Raw genomic sequence first — 23,609 nt, 5'->3', positions numbered from 1 at the left:
GTGGAAATAACTACTGCAGAGCAGAATAAAGAAAAAAGAATGAAAAGAACTGAAGACAGTCTCAGAGACCTCTGGGACAACATTAAACGCACCAACATTCGAATTATAGGGGTTCCAGAAGAAGAAGAGAAAAAGAAAGGGACTGAGAAAATATTTTAAGAGATTATAGTTGAAAACTTCCCTAATATGCAAAAGGAAATAGTTAATCAAGTCCAGGAAGCACAGAGAATCCCATACAGGATAAATCCAAGGAGAAATACGCCAAGACACATATTAAACAAACTGTCAAAAATTAAACACAGGGTTTCCCTGGTGGCGCAGTGGTAGAGAGTCCGCCTGCCGATGCAGGGCACACGGGTTCGTGCCCCGGGTCCGGAAATATCCCACATGCCGCAGAGCAGCTGGGCCCGTGAGCCATGGCCACTAAGCCTGTGCGTCCAGAGCCTGTGCTCCGCAACAGGAGAGGCCACAACACTGAGAGGCCCACATACCGAAAAAAAAAAAAAAATTAAATACAAAGAAAACATATTAAAAGCAGCAAGGGAAAAACAACAAATAACACACAAGGGAATCCCCATAAGGTTAACAGCTGATCTTTCAGCAGAAACTCTGCAAGCCAGAAGGAAATGGCAAGAGATATTTAAAGTGATAAAGGAGAAAAACCTGCAACCAAGATTACTCTACCCAGCAAGGATTTCATTCAGATTTGGTGGAGAAATTAAAACGTTTACAGACAAGCAAAACCTGAGAGAGTTAAGCACCACCAACCCAGCTTTACACCAAATGCTAAAGGAACTGCTCTAGGCAAGAAACACAAGAGAAGGAAAAGACCTACAATAATGAACCCAAAACAATTAAGAAAATGGGACTAGGAACATACATATCGATAATTACCTTAAATGTAAACGGACTAAATGCTCCCACCAAAAGACACAGATTGGCTGAATGGATACAAAAACAAGACCCACGTATATGCTGTCTACAAGAAACCCACTTCAGACCTAGAGACACATACAGACTGAAAGTAAGGGGATGGAAAAAGATATTCCATGCAAATGGAAACCAAAAGAAAGCTGGAGTAGCAATTCTCATATCAGACAAAATAGACTTTAAAATAAAGACTACAGGAAGAGACAAAGAAGGACACTACATAATGATCAAAGGATCGATCCAAGAAGAAGATATAACAATTGTAAATATTTATGCACCCAACAAAGGAGCACCTCAATACATAAGGCAAATACTAAGAGCCATAAAAGGGGAAATCGACAGTAACACATTCATCGTAGGGGACTTCAACACCACACTATCACCAATGGACAGATCATCCAAAATGAAAATAAATAAGGAAACACAAGCTTTAAATGATAAGATGGACTTAACTGACATTTATAGGACATTCCATCCAAAAACAACAGAATACACATCAAGTGCCCATGGAACATTCTCCAGGATAGATCATATCTTGGGTCACAAATCAAGCCTTGGTAAATTTAAGAAAATTTAAATTGTATCAAGTATCTTTTCCGACCACAACGCTGTGAGACTAGATATCAATTACAGGAAAAGATCCATAAAAAATACAAACACATGGAGGGTAAACAATACACTACTTAAAAACGAAGTGATCACTGAAGAAATCAAAGAGGAAATCAAAAAATACCTAGAAACAAATGACAATGGAGACACGACGACCCAAAACCCATGGGATGCAGCAAAAGCAGTTCTAAGAGGGAAGTTTATAGCAATAAAATACTACCTTAAGAAACAGGAAACATCTCGAATAAACAAACTAACCTTGCACCTAAAGCAATTAGAGAAAGTAGAATTAAAAAAACCCAAAGTTAGCAGAAGGAAAGAAATCATAAAAATCTGATCAGAAATAAATGAAAAAGAAATGAAGGAAACGATAGCAAAGGTCAATAAAACTAAAAGCTGGTTCTTTGAGAGGATAAACAAAATTGATAAACCATTAGCCAGACTCATCAAGAAAAGAAGGGAGAAGACTCAAATCAATAGAATGAGAAATGAAAAAGGAGAACTAACAACTGACACTGCAGAAATACAAAAGATCATGAGAGATTACTACAAGCAACTCTATGCCAATAAAATGGACAACCTGGAAGAAATGGACAAATTCTTAGAAATGCACAACCTGCCAAGACTGAATCAGGAAGAAATAGAAAATATGAACAGACCAATCACAAGCACTGAAATTGTAACTGTGATTAAAAATCTTCCAACAAGCAAAAGCCCAGGACCAGATGGCTTCAGATGACTTCTATCAAACATTTAGAGAAGAGCTAACCCCTATCCTTCTCAAACTCTTCCAAAATATAGCAGCGGAGTAACACTCCCAAACTCATTCTACGAGGCCACCATCACCCTGATACCAAAACCAGACAAGGATGTCACAAAGAAAGAAAACTACAGGCCAGTATCACTGATGAACACAGATGCAAAAATCCTCAACAAAATACTAGCAAACAGAATCCAACAGCACATTAAAAAGATCATACACCATGATCAAGTGGGGTTTATTCCAGGAGTGCAAGGATTCTTCAATATATGCAAATCAATCAACGTGATACACCATATTAATAAATTGAAGGTGAAAAACCATATGATCATCTCAACAGATGCAGAGAAAGCTTTCGACAAAATTCAACACCCGTTTATGATAAAAACCCTGCAGAAAGTAGGCACAGGGGGAACTTTCCTCAACATAATAAAGGCCATATATGACAAGCCCACAGCCAACATCATCCTCAATGGTGAAAAACTGAAAGCATTTCCACTAAGATCAGGAACAAGACAAGGTTGCCCACTCTCACCACTCTTATTCAACAGAGTTTTGGAAGTTTTAGCCTCAGCAATCAGAGAAGAAAAGGAAATAAAAGGAATCCAAATCGGAAAAGAAGAAGTAAAGCTGTCACTCTTTGCAGATGACATGATACAATAGATAGAGAATCCTAAAGATGCTACCAGAAAACTACTAAGCTAATCAATGAATTTGGTAAAGTAGCAGGATACAAAATTAATGTGCAGAAATGTCTTGCATTCTTATACACTAATGATGAAAAATGTGAAACTGAAATCAAGAAAACACTCCCATTTACCACTGCAACAAAAAGAACAAAATATCTAGGAATAAACCTACCCAAGGAGACAAAAGACCTGTATGCAGAAAATTATAAGACACTGATGAAAGAAATTAAAGATGATACAAATAGATGGAGAGATATACCATGTTCTTGGATTGGAAGAATCAAAATTGTGAAAATGACTCTACTACCCAAAGCAATCTACAGATTCAATGCAATCCCTATCAAACTACCACTGGCATTTTTCACAGAACTAGAACAAAAAATTTCACAATTTGTATGGAAACACAAAAGACCCCGAACAGCCAAAGCAATCTTAAGAACGAAAAACAGAGCTGGAGGAATCTGGCTCCCTGACTTCAGACTATACTACAAAGCTACAGTAATCAAGACAGTATGGTACTGGCACAAAAACAGAAAGATAGATCAATGGAACAGGATAGAAAGCTCAGAGATAAACCCATGCACATATGGTCACCTTATCTTTGATAAAGGAGGCAGGAATATACAGTGGAGAAAGGACAGCCTCTTCAATAAGTGGTGCTGGGAAAACTGGATAGGTGCATGTAAAAGTATGAGATTAGATCACTCCCTAACACCATACACAAAAATAAGCTCAAAATGGATTAAAGACCTAAATGTAAGGCCAGAAACTATCAAACTCTTAGAGGAAAACATCACAGAACACTCTATGACATAAATCACAGCAAGACCCTTTTTGACCCACCTCCTAGAGAAACAAAAATAAACAAATGGGACCTAATGAAACATCAAAGCTTTTGCACAGCAAAGGAAACCATAAACAAGACCAGAAGACAACCCTCAAAATGGGAGAAAATATTTGCAAATGAAGCAACTGACAAAGGATTAATCTCCAAAATTTATAAGCAGCTCATGCAGCTCAATAACAAAAAAACAAACAACCCAATCCAAAAATGGGCAGAAGACCTAAGTAGACATTTCCCCAAGGAAGATATACAGACTGCCAACAAACACATGAAAGAATGCTCAACATCATTAATCATTAGAGAAATGCAAATCAAAACTACAATGAGACATCCTCTCACACCAGTCAGAATGGCCATCATCAAAGTATCTAGAAACAATAAATGCTGGAGAGGGTGTGGAGAAAAGGGAACACTCTTGCACTGCTGGTGGGAATGTGAATTCATACAGCCACTATGGAGAACAGTATGGAGGTTCCTTAAAAAACTACAAATAGAACTGCCATATGACCCAGCAATCCCACTACTGCGCATATATCCTGAGAAAACCATAATTCAAAAAGAGTCATGTACCATAATGTTCATTGCAGCTCTATTTACAATAGCCCGGAGATGGAAACAACCTAAGTGTCCATCATCAGATGAATGGATAAAGAAGATGTGGCACAGATATACGATGGAATATTACTCAGCCATAAAAGGAAATGAAATTGAGCTATTTGTATTGAGGTGGATGGACCTAGAGTCTGTCATACAGAGTGAAGTAAGTCAGAAAAAAAAGACAAATTCCGTATGCTAACACATATATATGGAATTTAAGGAAAAGAAAAAATGTCACGAAGAACCTAGGTGTAAGACAGGAATAAAGATACAGACCTACTAGAGAATGGACTTGAGGATATGAGGAGGGGGAAGGGTAAGCTGTCACAAAGAGAGAGAGTAGCATGGACATATATACACTACCAAACATAAAATAGATAGCTAGTGGGAAGCAGCCGCATAGCACAGGGAGATCAGCTCGGTGCTTTGTGACCACCTAGAGGGGTGGGATAGGGAGGGTGGGAGGGAGCGAGATGCAAGAGGGAAGAGATATAGGAACATATGTATATGTATAACTGATTCACTTTGTTATAAAGCAGAAACTAACACACCATTGTAAAGCAATTATACTTCAATAAAGATGTAAAAAAATAAATAAATAAAAGGTTGGGGAACCCTATAAAAAAAAACAGTATATGAATATACCTTTGCTATAAATGTGGACTCCACTATCTACTGCGTGTGTGTGTGTGTGAGTGTGCACACGCTTTGGGGGGGGCGGAAAAAAGAAAAAAAAAGAAAGATACTGTACTACTGTATTCTATACAGTACTGTAAAGTATCCAAAAGCATAACCACTTGTAGAGGATGCACACATGTGACAATGTATGCCAGACGTGAACTAACTTAGATGACTGGACATGTGAACACACGTTCTCATCTTTGAAAGTTCGCATCTTGAAGGTTCGTATGTAGGGGACTTACTGTACTCATAAAACTATAAGACGCTAATGAAGGAAACAGAAGATGACACAAACAGATGAAATATACACCATGTTCTTAGATTGGAAGAATATTGTGAAAATGACTATACTACCCCAGGCAATCTACAGTATCAATGCAATCCCTATCAAATTACCAATGGCATTTTTCACAGAACTAGAACAAAAAAATTTTTTAATTTGTATGTAGACACAGAAGACCCCGAAAGCCAAAGCAATCTTGGGAAAGAAAAACAGTGCTGGAGGAATCAGGATCCCTGACTTCAGACTATACTACAAAGCTACAGTTATCAAAACCAGTATGGTACTGGCACAAAAACAGAAATATAGATCAATGGAACAGGACAGAAAGCCCAGAAATAAACCTACGCACATATGGTCACCTTATCTTTGACAAAGGAGGCAAGAATAGACAATAGAGAAAAGACAGCCTCTTCAGTAAGTGGTGCTGGGAAAACTGGACAGCTACATGTAAAAGCATGAAATTAGAACACTTCCTAACACCATACACAAAAATAAACTCAAAATGGATTAAAGACCTAAATGTAAGGCTGGATTATTATAAAACTCTTAGAGGAAAACATAGGCAGAACACTCTGTGATATAAATCACAGGAAGATCCTTTTTGACCCACTTCCTAGAGTAATGAAAATAAAAATAAACAAATGGAACCTAATTAAACTCAAAAGTCTTTGCACAGCAAAGGAAACCATAAACAAAACAAAAAGGCAACACTCAGAATGGGAGAAAATATTTGCAAATGATGCAATTGTTAAGGGATTAATCTCCACAATCTACAGACAGCTCATGAAGTTCAGTATCAAAAAAACAAACAACCCAATCAAAAAATGGGCAGGAGGCCTAAACAGACATTTCTCCAAAGAAGACATACAGATGCTCAACAGGCACATGAAAAGGTGCTCAGTATCACTAATTATTAGACAAATGCAAATAAAAAGTACAATGAGGTATCACCTCATACCAGTCAGAATGGCCAACATTAAAAAGTCTACAAATAATAATGCTGGAGAGGGTGTGGAGAAAAGCGAACCCTTCTGCACCGTTGGTGGGAATGTAAATTGGTGCGGCCACTATGGAGAACAGTATGGAGACTCTACTTACCTCTGTGGAGTCATTCAGAAGGGACACTGTGGTATCAGTGGGGTTAATGTTGATTGTCTTTAATTCAATTAGGTTATTTAGGGAATTTCCACCTAGGAAGAAAAATGGGGTAAAGGAATCAGACAAAGGAGTTTTTATTATATGATAGAAGATATTTTTTGAGTAAAGTAATTCAAGTACCTGACACGACAACCAGGGAAGGCATGTAACTACTGTCAGCAGGATCCACTATCATTTTTAATCTATGAACAAGAACATCTGGGAAAATCTCCAAACGAATCCAATGCTTTAAAAAAAAGAAAAAAAAGCCTTCTTAGTAAAATTCAGCTATATTTTAGCTGGAAAGTATCACTAAAGCTTGACTCTCAATGAGATTTTTTAAATATATAATTTCACATGAGAGACAGAATTTGCCTTTAAGCTGGCAGAAACAAGAGCATTACTTGTTTATTAGAAGAATGTCTCCCTCTAAGCCCCAGAAGTCATGTGTTTATAGACTCCTGACTTAGGGTGGTCCCTTAATACCCATCAAAGAGTAGGTTATAGAAAACACTAGAGTCAAAGTGGAGGGAAAGCACCTTTCTCCAAGTCTAACTTGCATGTCTAGATAAGGCACACCCATATGTAAGTGCGATTAAAACAGCATTCCAAAGATAAACACATATTTGTTAGGATATATTAGAAGAACTTCTAACCAGAAGTAGAATCTGAACTCATACATTTTATGTGGGGGAATAAAACAAAACAAAACAAACCCTATTATACCCTCTATCAGTTATATAAAATCTATTACCGATATTGTTTAAAAATCTCTGACAATGAAAGCTGGATGGCATATTACTCTGAAACTTTAAAGTAATTATGAACTAAAATACAAAATGAGTACTGAGAGGTGCCATCACAGTATAACTTAGTAGGTTTTTCAAAGTTCGTGCTGAAGCTCTAAAAGGTTAAGCCATCTAAATGAAGTGTTTCTGGAAGTGTCCCCATGGCACACTACCTTTCCTTGTGAGCCCGAGGACTGCCAGCAGGGCTCGCTGCCGTCAATGAGACGGGAAGCCTGGTTCACAGAGGATGACACGTTTAGGCTCTTCACCATCCGTGCCCAGCTGTCCAGCAGCATTCCTGGCTGACTGTTGTGAGAGCGCTTCAGCTGTTTTCCAGAACGGCCACAAAATATTGCAGACTGTCCTATTTAATGGCGGTCAAACAGTGTTAATACTTGTGGGACAGAACCTTCACAACCAAGAAATAGATATTACATAGTGTTGAGCTCCTTACTTCAAGAAAATAGTAAGTTTCCAAATTAAAAGGAGCTAATAAATACCTAAAATGACTGCAAAAAACCTATTCAAGGTATTTAACCCCAATTTATGAGACAAAGTTCATATAATGCTGATTTATTCCACTTGACTCTCTCAAGTAACAACAGAGTGATACATTTCCAGATAGAACGATACATATAAGCAGCTGGGGGGCAAGTTCAGTAACTGTGCTTACAGAAAACATTCTTATCAAAAAACCTTTCATAAATGCAACAAAAACAAATTTGTGAAGTTTCTACCTCCATTAATGGTATATCTGGAAATTCATCTAGCTCTCCCATTGAGGACAACTAGAGGCAGACAAAACATTTAAAGATGAATAAATCTTGAAAGTATCAGAGTTAACAAGGTGATACAGAATTATGGGACCAAAATCAGAGAAAGGCTGAGATGAAAGGTGTCAAGATGAGTGCCCCATGGATCAGAGGCTGCTTTTCCCCAGTGTATTTATCAGTTTCTAAGGAGAACCTTAAAGAGGACACATGGCACTTCTGATGGCTTCCTAGGGCGAGGGGGCCAGGAACCGGAGTCCAGAGCTCACCAGGAAAGAAGGGGATGGCCACAGAAAAACTCACACTTTGGGCTGGGATCCCAACAGGAAGAACCCCTAGAGGAAGGGTGAACTCTACAGGGTTGACTGTTTGTGTTCAGATTGCAGCTCTGCATGAAATCACCTCAATCAATGAAACTGGACTGAAGTGAGCCCACATAGTTACTTACCCCAATTACCTAGAAGAACAACCCTCTCCCCCCAGTCTGTGGAGAAAGATAATATCTTAGGCCTCAAACTGACTCAAGAAATAATTTTTTAAACATAATGTCCAGTACATGATGGAATGTGAGACAAGAAAACATGACTAAAAGCTATGAGAATGACAGACAATAGAAAGAGACCCAGAGAGGCTCCAGATATTAGAGTTATAAGATACAAATTTTATAATAACTATACTTACTATGTTTGAAAAGACACTGAATATCTCAGCAGAGAATTGGAAACTATTTTTTAAAAAAGAAAGAAAGACTAGAACTGTTAAATACAGTAATTAAAATTTAAAATTCAATGAATAGGTTTATGAGCAGACTAGACTCAGGTGAAAACAGAATTAGTAAAAAATATCTAGAATGAAAAACTGAAGAGCAAAAGTTTAGAAAACATAAACGAGAAGGTGAAAGACTTAGAAAACAGAGATAAGAGTAACAGGTGAAAGAGGAGCCCCAAAAAAGAAGGAAAAGAAAATAGGGCATCGATAATACTGGAAGAAATATTGACTGATGGAAAACTTCCCAAGACCAACAAAAGATATCAAGGCACAAATTTTAAAAGCCCTACTCTGAAAGTTGGAAGAGAAGATCTTAAATGTTTTTACTACACACACAAAAAAGGGTAATTATGTGAGGTGATGGACGTGTTAACCACCAACCTTACTGTGGTAATCATTTTGCAATATACATGTACCAAATCATCACATTGAACACTTTAAACTTACACAATGTCATATGTCAATTAAAGCTCAAAAAAGCTGGAAAATTAATTAATTATAAGCTCTACTAACTACAAGAAAGATAAATACAAAGAAACACATATGTACACACACATAAAATTTGTGTAAGATAGAAACAAGAGTACCTCAAAAGCAGGCTAAGGGGAAATACAAAGACTGAATAGCTTTAATGGAACAGTAACTACACTTGCAGCTGACTTCAGCAGAAAAAATATAAACCAAATTACAATGGAACAGTATTTTTAAAGTGCTAAAAGTCCCAGCAAAAATATTTTTCAAAAATAAAGGAGAAATAAAGACACACAAAAAGAGAATTCATAGCCACATAGATGCATTAAAGAAAATATTAAGGGCCATTCTTCAGGCAGGAGAAAAATGATGATGGATGAAAAGTGAAACACACAAAAAGGAATAGAAAAAAACTACAATATTAAGTATGTGAAAAAAATCTTGACAAATATTACAGAAAATAACAATCATATGCCTTGTGTTGTTTAAAATTTACATGTGTAAAGTTTTTAAACACAATAATAAAACCATGGTAATTTAAATCAGAATGAGGGTTAATGAAGTTAAAGGGATCTCAGGTCCTTGCATTGCTTAGGAGGAGGGTAAAAGTACTAAATAATATTAGATTTTATAAGTCAAAAAAGGATGTCACTATATCTTGAGTAACTACTAATACCAAAAATGCATATAACATACACTACTCATATAGTATATGAATACACACTAAACGTGTAACTTCTAAGCCAAGTGTGTGTGTTGGGGAGGCGGTGGTTGGCTAACTAATAAAGAACGTATCAGTCCAAAGGAAGATGGAATGGAGAAAAAATGGAACAGAAAACAGGCAGAACAACAACAACAAAAAACACTAAGAAGTTGATCAATTAAAAAAATATATTTCAGTAACTGCCTTAACTGTAAATAAATACCTAAAAGATCCAAATAAGAGACAAAGATCATCACATTGGAATTTTTTAAAAAAACAGAACTATCTACAACCTCCACTAATCACAAGATTACTGAAATATTGAGGGTAAAAGGCTAGAAAAAGATACACTAAGCAAACACTAACTTCACCATAAAACTGCAGGAGACATTCTTTCAGGCATGCATAAAACATGTGTAAAATCCCATTATATGCTGAGTCTTATGATCATACAGAAGTTTCCCCCAAAATGTCAAAGATCAGGCAGGATACACAATCTGGATGCAATGCAGAAACCAATAAACAGATAGAGGTAGAAAATGCTGACATGTTTGAAAATTTAAATATCAATGAATATAAGAAAATAATTCCAATTCAATTTTAAAAATACTTTTAAATGAATGATGATGAGATATTACTACATATCAGCATTACAGGATACAGCTTAAGCCATGCTTAAAGATAAATTTAAAATTTTAAGTTCATATATTAGAAAATATGAATGTGAGAAATTAATGAACTAAGCATTTGGGGCGGGGGTGGGGTGCGGAATCAATGTAAACCTAAATTCCATAGGAAAAAGAAATGAAAAAAATATGAGAGACAGCAATTCAAAGCCAAAAGTTGGTTCTTTGAAAAAACTAATAAAATTGATAAACCCATGGCAGGCTGATCAAAAACAAAACGAAGTATTCAAAGTTAGCCTTGAAAAGGAGATTGCTCTGCAGATTCTACAGATCTCCTTCATAAAGATAAGAGAATATTACAAATTAGGACTAGAAAGGAACTTCCTCAACATGATAAAGGCTATTTATGAAAAACCCACAGCTAACATTATATTCAGTGCTTAAAGACTGAAAGCTTCCCCACTAAGTCCAGGAACAAGACAAGGATGCCTACCCTTGCCACTTCTCTTCAATGTAGTACTGGAAGATCTAGCTGAAGCAATAAGACAGGAAAAAGAAATATAAGGTATCCAAATTGGAAAGGAAGAAGTAAAACTATCCCAGTTCACAGACAACATGCTCTTAAACACAGACAACATGATCTTACATACAGAAAACCCTAAAGACGCCACCAAAAAACCCCATCAGAGCTAATAAATAAATTCAGCAAAGTTGCTGGAAATAAATTCAACACACAAAGTGTGTTGAAAATATGCACTGTAGGTGTGTAGTGTATATTTCTATACACTAGCAACAGATATTCCAAGAAGGAAATTTTAAAAAATAATTTAATTTAATATAGCATGAAAAATAAACCCTTGGGAATAAATTTAACCAAGAACCCATACGACTTACACACTAATCACAAAACACTGCTGAACGAAATTAAAGAAGACCTAAGTAAATGGAAAGACAACTGACAATTCTGTCCAAAGTGATACACAGAGTCAATGCAATTCCTATCAAAATATTGTTTTTTGCAGATGCAGAAAACTCCATCCCAAAATTCATACTGACTTCCAAGGGACACCAAATAGTCAAAACAATCTTGAAAAAGAACAAAGTTGGAGGACTCACATTTCCCAATTTCAAAACTTACTACAAAAGCTATCATAATCACCGTGTATGGTGTGGTACTGATGTAAGGATAGGCAAATAGACCAATGGAATAGAATCGAGAGCCCAGAAAAAAACCTCTCACATCTATGGTCAACTGATTTTCAAAAAGGGTGCCAAGACCATTCAGTGGTGAAAGGACAGTCTTTTCAACAAATAGTGTTGGGAAAATTGGATACACGTGTAAAAGAATGAAATTATACATTATACCATGCATAGAAATTAACTCAAAGTGGTTCAAAGACCTAAATTAAAAGACCTAAAGTTAAAACTATAAACCTCTTATAAACATAGGGGCTGACCTTCACAACTTTGGATTTAAGCAATGATTTCTTAAGTTGACCCAGAAGTAAGTATGACACCAAATGCACAGGCAACAAAAGAAACAATAAATTAAATTTCATTAAAATTTAAAACTGTATCACAGAATCCTATCAAGAGAGTGAAAAAACCACCCACAGAATAGGATATTTGCAAATCACATATCTGATTTAATGTCCACAATATATAAAGAACTCCTACAACTCAATATCAAAAGTTTTAAAATTGAATTGACACGCCCTCCCCCAAAAGATATACAAATGGCAAAAAGCACATGATAAGTGGCTCAATGTCATTAGGGAAACTCAAATCAAAATCACAAGATACTATTTTGCACCCATTAGGATGGCTATAATTTTTAAAAAAAGAAGAAGAAGAGAATAACAAATGTTGGTAAGGATGTGGAAAAACTGAAACAGCAAAAACATTGCTGATAGTAATGTAAGATGGTGCAGCCAGTATGGAAAACATTTTGGTGGTTGTTCAAAAAGTTAAAAGAACTACCTAATGACCCTGCAATTCTACTCCTAGTTTTGAAAACTGGGACTCAAACAGATTTGTACATCAATGTTCACAGCAACATTATTCACAATAGCTGAAAGGTACAAATAACCCAAATGTCCATTAAGAGAGAACTGGATAAGCAAAATGTGGTAGATACATACAATGGACTATTACTCAGCCATGAAATGAAGTTCTGACACATGCTACAACATGGATGAACCTTGGAAACCTAATGCAAGGTGAAAGAAGTCAGGCACACAAAAACACAAATTTTGTATGGTTCCACTTATGCATGAGGTACCTAGAGTTGCCAAATTCATAGAGACGAAAAGTGGATTAGAGGTTGCCAGGGGTTGGGGGAGGGAAGAATGGGGATTATTGCTTACTGGGTACACTCTTATTTTGGAATGGTGAAGAAGTCTCAGAAATAGATAGTGGTGACAGTGTGCAATATTCCCTTAATCGTACACTTAAGAGTGATTAAAATGGCAAATTTTATGTTGTATATATTCTACCATAATAAAAAAAGATATACTAAAAGATATACAAATAAAAAGACTCACTCTCCGTCTCTCCAATTCCACATCCCATCCAACGAAACATTTACTAGTTTCTTGAGATCCTTTTACTGTTCTTTATGGAAATACAAGCAAACAATCCCTGTTATTCTAGTTCCAGTGACCACTCATTGCTTGAAGAAAAAACAGCAATTCATCAAGTGGGTAGGACCATCTTCCCTGTTTTGCTGTGCACACAGTACAGTGCTCACCATATAAATATGAACTTTAAAGAGCAAAGTTAAGTACATTTGTTTCCACAGTAATTATCTCATTAATAATAGTTTGATGAAAGAGAACATAACCAGTCTACTATACCTGGTTCATTTATTCTGCCAAATGTATGCCTGGTGTTGTGTTTTCTGGTTTTGAAACAAGTTTCACAAAAATCGAAGTCATCACAGTTTCTGCATTTGAATCTAGATCCATTGATGGGAAACATCTGACAGCCATCACACCTGTTTTTAAAATAGCCATTGAGTTGAAAAGAAAAAGCTGAGGTCATTTATTAAATTTAATTCCAAAGAAAACCATCCTTCCCAAACAAATCTAGCAATATAAAAATAAAAACTCACGTAACGCCAGGATGAATACTAGGTACCAACTCCATTTCTGATAACAGCCCAGTCCAGTGAGACTGCTGAGGAAAGTCGACAATAACATCTTTTCCATTGGCACTGAAAGCTAGGACAGAACAGAAATTGTCTGGAACATCTCTGTCACCAATAAAAACCTAAAATTAAAATTAAATCTATAGGGCTTCCCTGGTGGCGCAGTGGCTGAGCGTCTGCCTGCCGATGCAGGGGACACGGGTTCGTGCCCCGGTCCAGGAAGATCCCACGTGCCGCGGAGCGGCTGGGCCCGTGAGCCATGGCTGCTGAGCCTGCGCTCCACAACGGGAGAGGCCACAACAGTGAGAGGCCCGGGTACCGCAAAAAAAAAAAAAAAATTAAATCTATAATCTAGCTATGGGATATTATATTATAGTTATTTCTGTTTACAAAGAGTACTTCTCTTTTAGAGAGACATACTAAGATACTTATGGATGAACTAACACATGATGTCAATCAGGGATTAGCTTCAAAATAATGGAGGGAGGAGATCATGGATGAACAACTTTGGCCAGGAGTTTGTCAACTGTTGAAGCCAGGTGATGGGTACACAGAAGCTCAGTATACTATATTCTCTACTTTTGTATATGTTTGAAATTTTCCGCGATAAGAAGGTTTGTTTAATTACGCCAAGCAAAAACTCCATTCAATGATCTTAGGGACTAAAAATTACATTAATAACGTTAAGACATCTATTGCCCTTTGGTGAAAGCTACTCCAAAAGTTAACTTCTAAACCAAGTTACTATTTAAATTTATCTTTGTTTTGATTTGTAAAACTTTGAAGAATCTCTTAAGTAAAGAAAACTGTTAAAGTAAAATGTTAAATAAGCTATTTGTTCTTATGTAACCTAAGAAATACTAACACTCCTGCACCACCATTGCAGCCACTTCTAATCTAAGCTGTTTGACAGTAAGAGTTTTCTCCAAGACTGAAACAAGAAAAAACAAAGAAAAATGGCACTGAAGGAGTTTAAAGATAAAATAAAACCACACATATATCTGGATCATTTCTCATGCAATTGTTAAAATGGACATAGTATACCTTTTAAAGTATGCCATGTGTTTGATTTGAAATCTCAAGAATATCACATTAAATATTAGCTGAGGAGAATTTTGTGTTTCCAGTTGCTAACTCCTATCATTTGCACACATCCATTTAAATTTAGTCCTAAATTCTTACACAGCATTAAGAAAAGAGAGAAAAACACTGAGGAAGCTAGCTATTTGGCAGAAGGATTGACAGAACAAGTTTATAGAACCCCAACATGAGACAAGGCCACGCTGAGACTGTAACAGATTGAGATAAAACCAGAACCACTCTTTAACATATCTGGTCACATTCAATCTAATCCAAACCACAAATCCATCCTGGCTGCTCTGCTTCCTTGCTCATCATAACCTCACTGTGAGTCCACTGTTCTTCCTCCTAAATAATCTTCACTAAGATTCTTAGAATTACCCCATTCCTTGAACCCCTCCCCAAATACACAATGCAAACCCCATTAGTCTTTGTTACACCCACTTATGGAGACACCCCATTTTCCAGGGTATGCATCCTCCCAAGTTGCAGTGAGTTAATACATCTGACTCGGTCCAACAACAGGTGTACTCCTGGTCTACAGAGCACTGAAAAGCAAAACAACACTATTTATGTATCATAAGGCTTGCCTTCCACTTGTTTTTCTTGCCCTCGAATGAATAAATTAAAAGTTACATTAGTAGATGAAAACCTGGCACTTGGAGTTTTCTTGCCTGGGGAACATTACCTTTCACAACCCCCGCACTCTGATGAGTCACAGATCCCCACTTGTACTTCGGTGTGGTAACTGAGGCTTTGACGCGAACTTTATCACCAATCTTGATGTGAGAAGGGGAGCTTGGTGGAGGATAGCCTAGAGATTCCAATAAAAAAAATGAACTATAATTAGCATTCATTTCTGGGAACTCTGAATCTAACTAAGAAAGACAAAAGAACTTAATAAAGAATGTTCTCACCTATAAGTTCCACATGAATATACCTAACCCAGTAGGTGCCTCCTTTCTGCTGCCAGTCACACTGCACATTGAGGTCATGTAATCCATCTCTATCCAACTTGATAACTTTGCCCACATCTCCTTCACACACTTCTTCATATGTTCGACAGCATCTAACCATCATTCCCACCTAGAATTAAGTTAAAAATCCAGTACAGTATATAGGTGAAATGATCAATTTTAAGTAGTATTACTCTAGTCCTAAGAAAAATTTCCTCTACCCACCAGCATGCTCTCAAAATCATTTTACACTAAAAGGAACCAGGGCTCTTTAGAAAACTGCCTGGTTCGATGTCTGGGGCAGGAAATATACAAGATGAATTTGGACCAACTTGTGTCATCAAGCAAGGGAGCTATCAAAGATTAACAGGGTCCCTCAAAAGAACAACCTGACCAAAAGGAAAATGGCTGAAACACATCAAATCCATAACAGCCAATAAATTCATCATAATGATAATAAGCAAAATAAAGGTTCTTGGTCATCTTTTTAAGTACCAGGGCACCAATTCACCACTCTGAAAATTGATAACACAAGCAAACAAACAAAAAACAACCATTTATTCTGCCTTTTCTGTGTATACAAACTATATTATAGTTTATCAACCAGAGTTGATAAGAATGTTTTCTTCAACGAACAGAACTCCAGCTAATAAATTTGGAAGGGATGACGAACTTAGAAAATCACTATTGTGGGACCCTTCTTGATGGGTCTAGATAATGACATCAATGGCTACTGAAGCACCAAGATGGACAACTAATAGAGAATGGATGGCGTAGACAACAAGCGATGCTGCACGTTGGTCCATACGATACATTCTTTCCTAAGATGCAGCCCGAGTCCACCCACCCTCCAGCCCTCACTTTGACTTTACAGGAGATGCAGAGGAGAGGGAGGAAGATGAGGGCCAACGTAATTTTAGCCACAAATAAATGGCATGAAAAGGGAAAAAAGAGGGAGAAACTGTTCCAGGGTAAAAAGACACATCACCCAAATGTAAGATGCGTGATCTTATTCGTATCCAACTCTTTAAAAATGACTATAACAAGCCATTTTTGAGAAAATTGGGAAAATCTGAGCAAGCATTATATGTAAGATGATAGTAAGGAATTATTGTTTATTCTGTTAGGCAATGCGAGGTAACAGTAATGTCGTTATGTTAAAAATAAAATCCTCTATCTATTAGGGATACATACTGTTGACAAATTTATAGGAGAAATGAGATGATTTTTGGGATTTTCCCAGAAGTATACTAACTAGAACAAAAGAATTAAAACAGGAAAAGAAAGGATTTAAGGTTAAAAAGGACTACATAAAGAGCATAACTAAATGTTTAAAATTAGATGGCAATGAGAATAATTTTTTTTTTAAATAATATTTTTTTTAAAAGAAAGCAAAAACAGATTGTAAAAGTGTCCAAAACGGGGGTAATCGAGAAGCACAGGGCTGTGTGCCACGTCACTGTGGACAAGCCACCTCTTGCTCTCTGCCTCTGGTCCCCCCGCCCCCCTTGCTCATCTTCTGCTCCTCCGTCCTCTGCTCCAGCCACAGCGGCCTCCCCTGCTGGGTGCTGCACCCTCCCTCTCCAACTTTCTGAGATGCTCAGACATTTGCTGAATGAAAACCTAAACAAAGTTCCAGCCTAAGACAATTACTCACCTGAATATTCTCTCTCACATACACAGCATAATCATCATTACTCAAGAAATCAGCTCGCTTTTTGTACGTCTGGCTCTCTGTTACAACAGCACCAGTAGACTACAAAAGATAAATACATTTTTTTTAAATGGTGAACCGATAAACCTACTTAAAAAGAAAGTAGTTTGTGAAATCGATAATATTAAAAAAAAGTATAAAATATTATTCTACGTTTTCACTATGAAATTCTTCATTTAAAAGAGACTAATAGCAACAGGATGTAAGCAGGATAAATCTCAAAAGCTGAAAGTACAGAAAATTTCTGAGCCATATCCAAATTAATCCCATAAAACAACTGGCTCAGAAGTCAACGTGTCGCATAAATAATGATTTTTTATTAAGAGCTCCTCTAATGGCTACCCGACATCATTAGATGTTGGAACAAGGGTCTGTCTTAAAGCTAAAAGTAGTTAAGAGACAGAAAACCCAGGCAGCACTTCGTAGCTTTGCCTCATGCCCAGCAGTGGTGCAGAGGAATCCAGAGCTCAGGACAGATGGCACGAGGGGAGCACTGACCACAGCATAGGCCGTGGCATCCACATCCTCCACCACCTCCTCGTCTGAACACTCCTCAGACCCCGTGTCTGCATCCGAGAGATCCGTGACCTGCACGTCAGCATGGTCCAGCAGCCACCCAACCAAGGCTTCCACGCCTAGGAGCAAGCACACACAGCATAACCACAGTGAGGACCACAGCGCCTGCCTCCCGAGGGGCCTCTGACGTTAGTATTTCAAGGGAAGCCTACAAACAAATGCGTGGGCGCGTTAAGTCCAACACCCACAAGGAAAACCCAGTACCTGGCAAGCCAGCAGCATTCCCAGAGGCGCCAGTGAGTGACTTCAGTGCAAACTCTATGTTCCTTCTAGGAAATCCCATTTCCATGAGCTGAACCACAATAGGCAGAGCAGGACCAGGAGACTGCTTGTGCTTCTTCGCTCTAACTGGGCGAACATGCTGCACAGGAACAGGCGTCGTGGCCTCACTGGAGCTGCAGTCTTCAAACACAGGGCTCAACGGGTGAGTAGACTCCACAGCCAAGCACTGACACACGGCCAACGCGGCAGCCTGGGCAAATGGGGTTTGTAAATCAGGGGACTAAGAAGTCTAGGGAAATGGCAAGTACAGACTACTACTATGAACTGCAGTACAAAACTACAGAAAGCCCTGGCTTACATGTGTATTTTTAAATGAATGGATAAAACATGTTTAAAAACAACGAAGACAACTTCCATAGTCGAATGCAGAGGAAAGATTCAATAGTCAAATAACTCCTGCTTCAGTACACACTGAGTCTACCTAGTAAATGAGCTAATTATCGATGTCCACTGAGGAAACTTCACAGCAGCCCTGAACGCTAAGCGAGCGAACACAGGTGAGAGGCCTGATGGGGTGGGAGAAAGGGACCCCCACCCTTCCACATGACAGGTCAGTGCCCACAGCCTCCCGCTTTCTTCCCTCTGCACGCAGGTCAGAGATGGCACAGGACCCTCTCGTGTGTCACCAAATCAACTCCCAACTATTCAAAGGCAGAAAAGCCACTCTGGGGGTTAAACATGGTATTAAAAAAAAAATGAGGGAAATAAAGAATACTGGGTAACAAATTGCAATGCATCAATGAATACATGCATCACTGTGGCCTGCAGCTGTTAACTGCCTGCCTCCAGACAGGGAGCCCTCTCCCTTGTCCACTTGCAGCTCTCTTTCCCTTCTCTTCAATTGTTCTCACAGCACTGAGACTTGCTCTTTTTTTTTTAACTGAACACGTCGGAAGGCATTCGGAAGAAACAGAAGACACCCTTGGGCCTTCCAGTGCTTAGGAAGTGTCAAAAGCCTAGGGTTTTGCTGTGAAGTCCGAATAACTGGGAAGTGACAGGCTTCCTAAAAGCTTACAATTCAGAACCAGATCGAGCTAGGGATTCTGGTTCTGGTAATGGAGAGGGGACTGGACTAAGCCTCTGCCGTGATAATAATTATGAATTCTGGACAAAATATTTTTTAAAACTGTTTGAAGGTCACAGAGAAAACAGGAACAGGTGCAACCTTGGCCACAGGGAAGCCCACAGGCAAGCTGCTAACAGGGGCACTGTCACTGGACTGCGGCCTGCCAGAGCAAGTAGACGTGAGGGAGAACCACAAAATGCACATGCGGTCTACCCTCAAATCTTTGGCTGACGGCAAAACTAAGCGTGTGTGAGACTCAAGAACCCAGCCAAAAGAAACTGCTGGAAGGCCCAGCGCTAGGGAGACGGTGTGACATCCCAGTCCAACCAAGTTTCAGCACGTTGCTCAAGATGTAAAGGTCTCCACTGAAACCTCAAAGAGATTCTAAATCCCACAGAATTAAGAGACCAGGAACCAGGACTAAGGGCAAAACAAAAATAAATCATCACCAAAAAGTCGAGAACCAAGCCTCCTTAGACTGAGGAAAACTACCAGGTACTGAACCATCTACAAAAATAAAATTCCACATTCTCCAGAGGAAGGTGACAGACCCAGAGCCCATATGACATAATATCCAAAACATCCAGAATACAATAAAATTTTTTTAGATATGTAAAGAAGCAGAATCGATAATCAGAAGAAAAACTGCCAATGGTAGCAGACCAACAAGTGGCCTAGGCATTAGAATTAGCAAATAAGAAATTTAACGTAACAATCAGAAATATGTTTTAAAATATACAGTAAAAGACAGGTATAAAGGGTGAAGAGATGGGAACTGTCAAGAACGATAAAACTATAAAATACGAACAAAATGGAAATATGAGATCTGAAAATATAAAATAAAGGATTTCTTGGGTGGCTCACAGCAGATTAGACCCAATAAAGCAGCACACCCTGACCTTTAAAACAGTTCAGTACAGTTAACCAAGCCATTTAACCAAGAGACTTAAAAATAACATAAACTCACTAATAATCTAGCAGACTACAGCAATAATCTTAGAAAAGAACAAAAGAGAGTGGGACAGGAAAAAATATCATAGTCAATAGTTTCCAAATTTGGTGGGGGGAAAAAAACAAGTCAGAGATACAAGTAACTTAAGCAAACCCCAAGGAGGATAAGGGGGAAAAACCACCTACACCATAAGCACCCTTAGTCAAATTGCAGAAAACAAAAGGAAAACAGAAAATATTAAACGCAGCCAGAGGAAATGAAAGACATTTCATACAGAACAATAAGAATGTCAGCTGAATTTCCATCAGAATCAATGGAGACAAAGCAATGGAAGCTCTCTCTCTGGTACAGTAGCCCTTCCCGGTTCTTAAAGGACAACTCTAGGTCTCCTTGTTTCCTCCGAGTCTTACCTTTCCCCATAACACTGGGCATCTCCCAGCATGGCTCGGGGGTGCATCTGCCCAACATCCTCTTCATTGCTCAGTGTCCTGTTTTTATCTGATAGGTGACTGGCAACACAGCCTTGCAGCAACTTTAACCTGATCTCTCATCTCAAGTTTTCAGACTTAAGGAGTAGCTGGCATTCAGGCCCACTTGGAGAAGGCCCGGCACCCTCCTCTCCTGCTGCCCCTGTGCCCAACATTTCCTGCCTTCTCCCTTTGCCCCCCACCAGCTTCCTAGCTCACTCTGGATCCTGGCTCCCCACAGGGTCTTAGTCTCTGAAGATTTCTACTACGGTATTTTCTGCCTGCCAAATTGAGCACTCTCGGTTTTGGTTTTTGTGTGCGTTTTTTAAAAATTATTTATTTATTTTTGGCTGTGCTGGGTCTTCGCTGCTGCACACGGGATTTCTCTACTTGCAGCCAGTGGGGGCTACTCTCAGTTGCAATACGTGGACTTCTCATTGCAGTGGCTTCTCCTGTTGCGGAGCATGGGCTCTAAGCACACAGGCTTCAGTAGCTGCAGCACGCGAGCTCAGTAGTTGTGGCTCACAGACTCTAGAGCGCAGGCTCAGTAGTTGTGGTGCCCGGGCTTAGTTGCTCCGCAGCATGTGGGATCTTCCCAGACCAGGGCTTGAACCCGTGTCCCCTGCATTGGCAGGCGAATTCCTAACCAGTGCGCCACCAGGGAAGCCCCCAAGGTTTTAGTTTTTTCTTTGATATTTTGTCCAGAATTTTTGATGTAGTACAAAGCAAGAAGTATTTTTTAAAATATCTAGTCCTCCACGTGGTGGGCCATGAAAGTTCCCATCATGCTTAGACCTGGCCAGATGTCAATCTCTTCTATAGGAGCATGCCCACAGCCCCACCCCTGAATATGCAGTGCAGTGCACATGCTCCAAAACAGGGTGTTGGTTGAGAGCCTGGCAGCAACAAGGCATGCTCAAGACAGGCTTTGGCGTGAGTGAAACAAATAAGCAAGCACCATATTCCTAGGTCTAATGGGGCTCTTTCAATAATAATATTTCCTGGAAAAAGACCCCTCCACGAATATTTGAGCATTAACACCAAATGCTGAATCTAGTTAATTTTTACAAATATTTCACAGAAACTTTAAATAAGATTAAACTTTAACTCATTCATTCTCTAACTAGTATTGTAATATTCTATGACAAACATGGTTAAAACCTAGTCATAAGAATTACTTTGGCATATCATTTAAAATTCAGACTATATCCTTAAGAAAATACACATCTAGTAAAAGAAAGTTGTCCACAATCTAATGCACTGGATTAGAATTGCCAAGGCTACTGACTGTACCTCAAGCTCCTGTTTGTCAAATATGGCCTTCACTGGAGACGGCTGGGTGGCCGAGGCCAGTAACTGCTGCAAGAGGATCATTGGGGGCTGTGGCCCTTCAGGAGACATGTCCCCAAGGTCAGGGGATGAGGCTGCTCCATCATCTGAATTTAAAAACAAAATATGGATGACACTGTATTTCCAACAGCAAACATCTCCTTACTACAAAAGACAGTGCATTGAGCATGTTAAACCAGGTATGATTTCTACCTCATCAAGCACCAGATAACCAAAATCTTCAAGGCTTTTTCCACTCCCTGCTTTTTGGCCTCGGTCCTTCTTTAGTTCATCTGTCTGTGTCTTCAGAGCCAACCAAAGCTACCTCCCAGATTCCTGCCCTTGGTCCAGTTCTTAACCTTCTCCATCTTGGTGCTCACTCAGTACTCCAGAAACCCCTTCTATGAACACTCCCAAGTCTGTATCTCTAGCCCTGGTTTTTCTGTTAACCCTTGTTCAGACTATAAACTGACACCAATCCCAAATATGATGTGTGGTCAGGGTGATGTCTTTTGTTGTAATCTGAGCAGCTTCGGGTGAGGTGTCTGGCACTTCTTGTTTGCCCTGGGACCACTGATAGCCAGGTTTGGTTACAATTTCAACTAATCCTCTAAGATCAGAGATTGTAAATCGTCTTGAAGTGCCAGAGAGTCAACAGTTTAGGCTTACTGACCACAGGGTCTGTCACAACTACTCAACTCTGCCACTGAAGTGTGAAGGCGGCCAGAGATGACATGTAAACAAGCAGGTGCGGCTATGTTCCCATAAAACTTTATAAAACAGGTGGCTGTGGTGGATTTTTTAAGCCCTGCTCTAGACAGCTCCATCTGGAGCCCTTGATCTGCCCCAAGCATGGGAAGGTAATCCTGATTCACCGCTGCCATAGCTCCACATCGGGGTGACCACAGAACAGCCAATCCAATTCCCTGGGCTCTGCTTCCTGATCTTCTAATACAACTGTGGATTGTCTTCAGGGTCCCTAATGTCTAATACGGAACGAATCTGCACTTCCATTAGATTTACCTCCATGATGCCCTCTGAAGTCTAGGAAACAAAACGCAACACCCCACACTCCACTGGGCTTTTCTAATTTTTGTCAACAGTCCTCCTCCCTATCCTCCCTATAACTCAAGCTTGAAACGTCAGCCATCTTTGACTTTTCGCTAGTTTTCCAAAAAGATATCATCTAAAAGACTACACCATCACAGTGTCTACTGATTCCTTCTTTCCATTTTTCATGCCTTCCCCTGGAAGACACCTTATCACTTGACACAATTGCCCCCATATCCATGATCTCCTGTTTCAAACACTCCTATAACTCACTAGCGTATATATTTATCTTCCTCAACATCAATCCTTGTCATGACAGGCGCTGCCACAGCT

General features: G+C 38.9%; 1 protein-coding gene across 9 annotated transcripts in view; it reads right to left on the bottom strand.

Annotated features, from left to right (window-relative positions):
- The window catches only part of HERC2 (HECT and RLD domain containing E3 ubiquitin protein ligase 2), a 230,679-nt gene that overhangs the window by 91,296 nt on the left and 115,774 nt on the right, over positions 1-23,609 (bottom strand). For all 9 annotated transcript variants that reach the window (XM_033400202.2, XM_049712569.1, XM_004276886.4 and 6 more), the window contains 11 exons: positions 22,191-22,333; positions 18,335-18,602; positions 18,053-18,189; positions 17,498-17,596; positions 15,802-15,970; positions 15,573-15,698; positions 13,769-13,877; positions 13,512-13,651; positions 7,492-7,682; positions 6,672-6,777; positions 6,492-6,583 (listed from right to left, as the gene is read on the bottom strand). In XM_033400202.2, the coding sequence (XP_033256093.2) occupies positions 6,492-6,583; positions 6,672-6,777; positions 7,492-7,682; positions 13,512-13,651; positions 13,769-13,877; positions 15,573-15,698; positions 15,802-15,970; positions 17,498-17,596; positions 18,053-18,189; positions 18,335-18,602; positions 22,191-22,333 (1,580 nt within the window). The remainder of the gene's footprint in view (positions 1-6,491; positions 6,584-6,671; positions 6,778-7,491; positions 7,683-13,511; positions 13,652-13,768; positions 13,878-15,572; positions 15,699-15,801; positions 15,971-17,497; positions 17,597-18,052; positions 18,190-18,334; positions 18,603-22,190; positions 22,334-23,609) is intronic.

Source organism: Orcinus orca, chromosome 7 (assembly GCF_937001465.1).
Source record: "Orcinus orca chromosome 7, mOrcOrc1.1, whole genome shotgun sequence".
Classification (NCBI taxonomy): domain Eukaryota; kingdom Metazoa; phylum Chordata; class Mammalia; order Artiodactyla; family Delphinidae; genus Orcinus; species Orcinus orca.
This window is presented reverse-complemented; position numbering and strand designations above follow the sequence as displayed.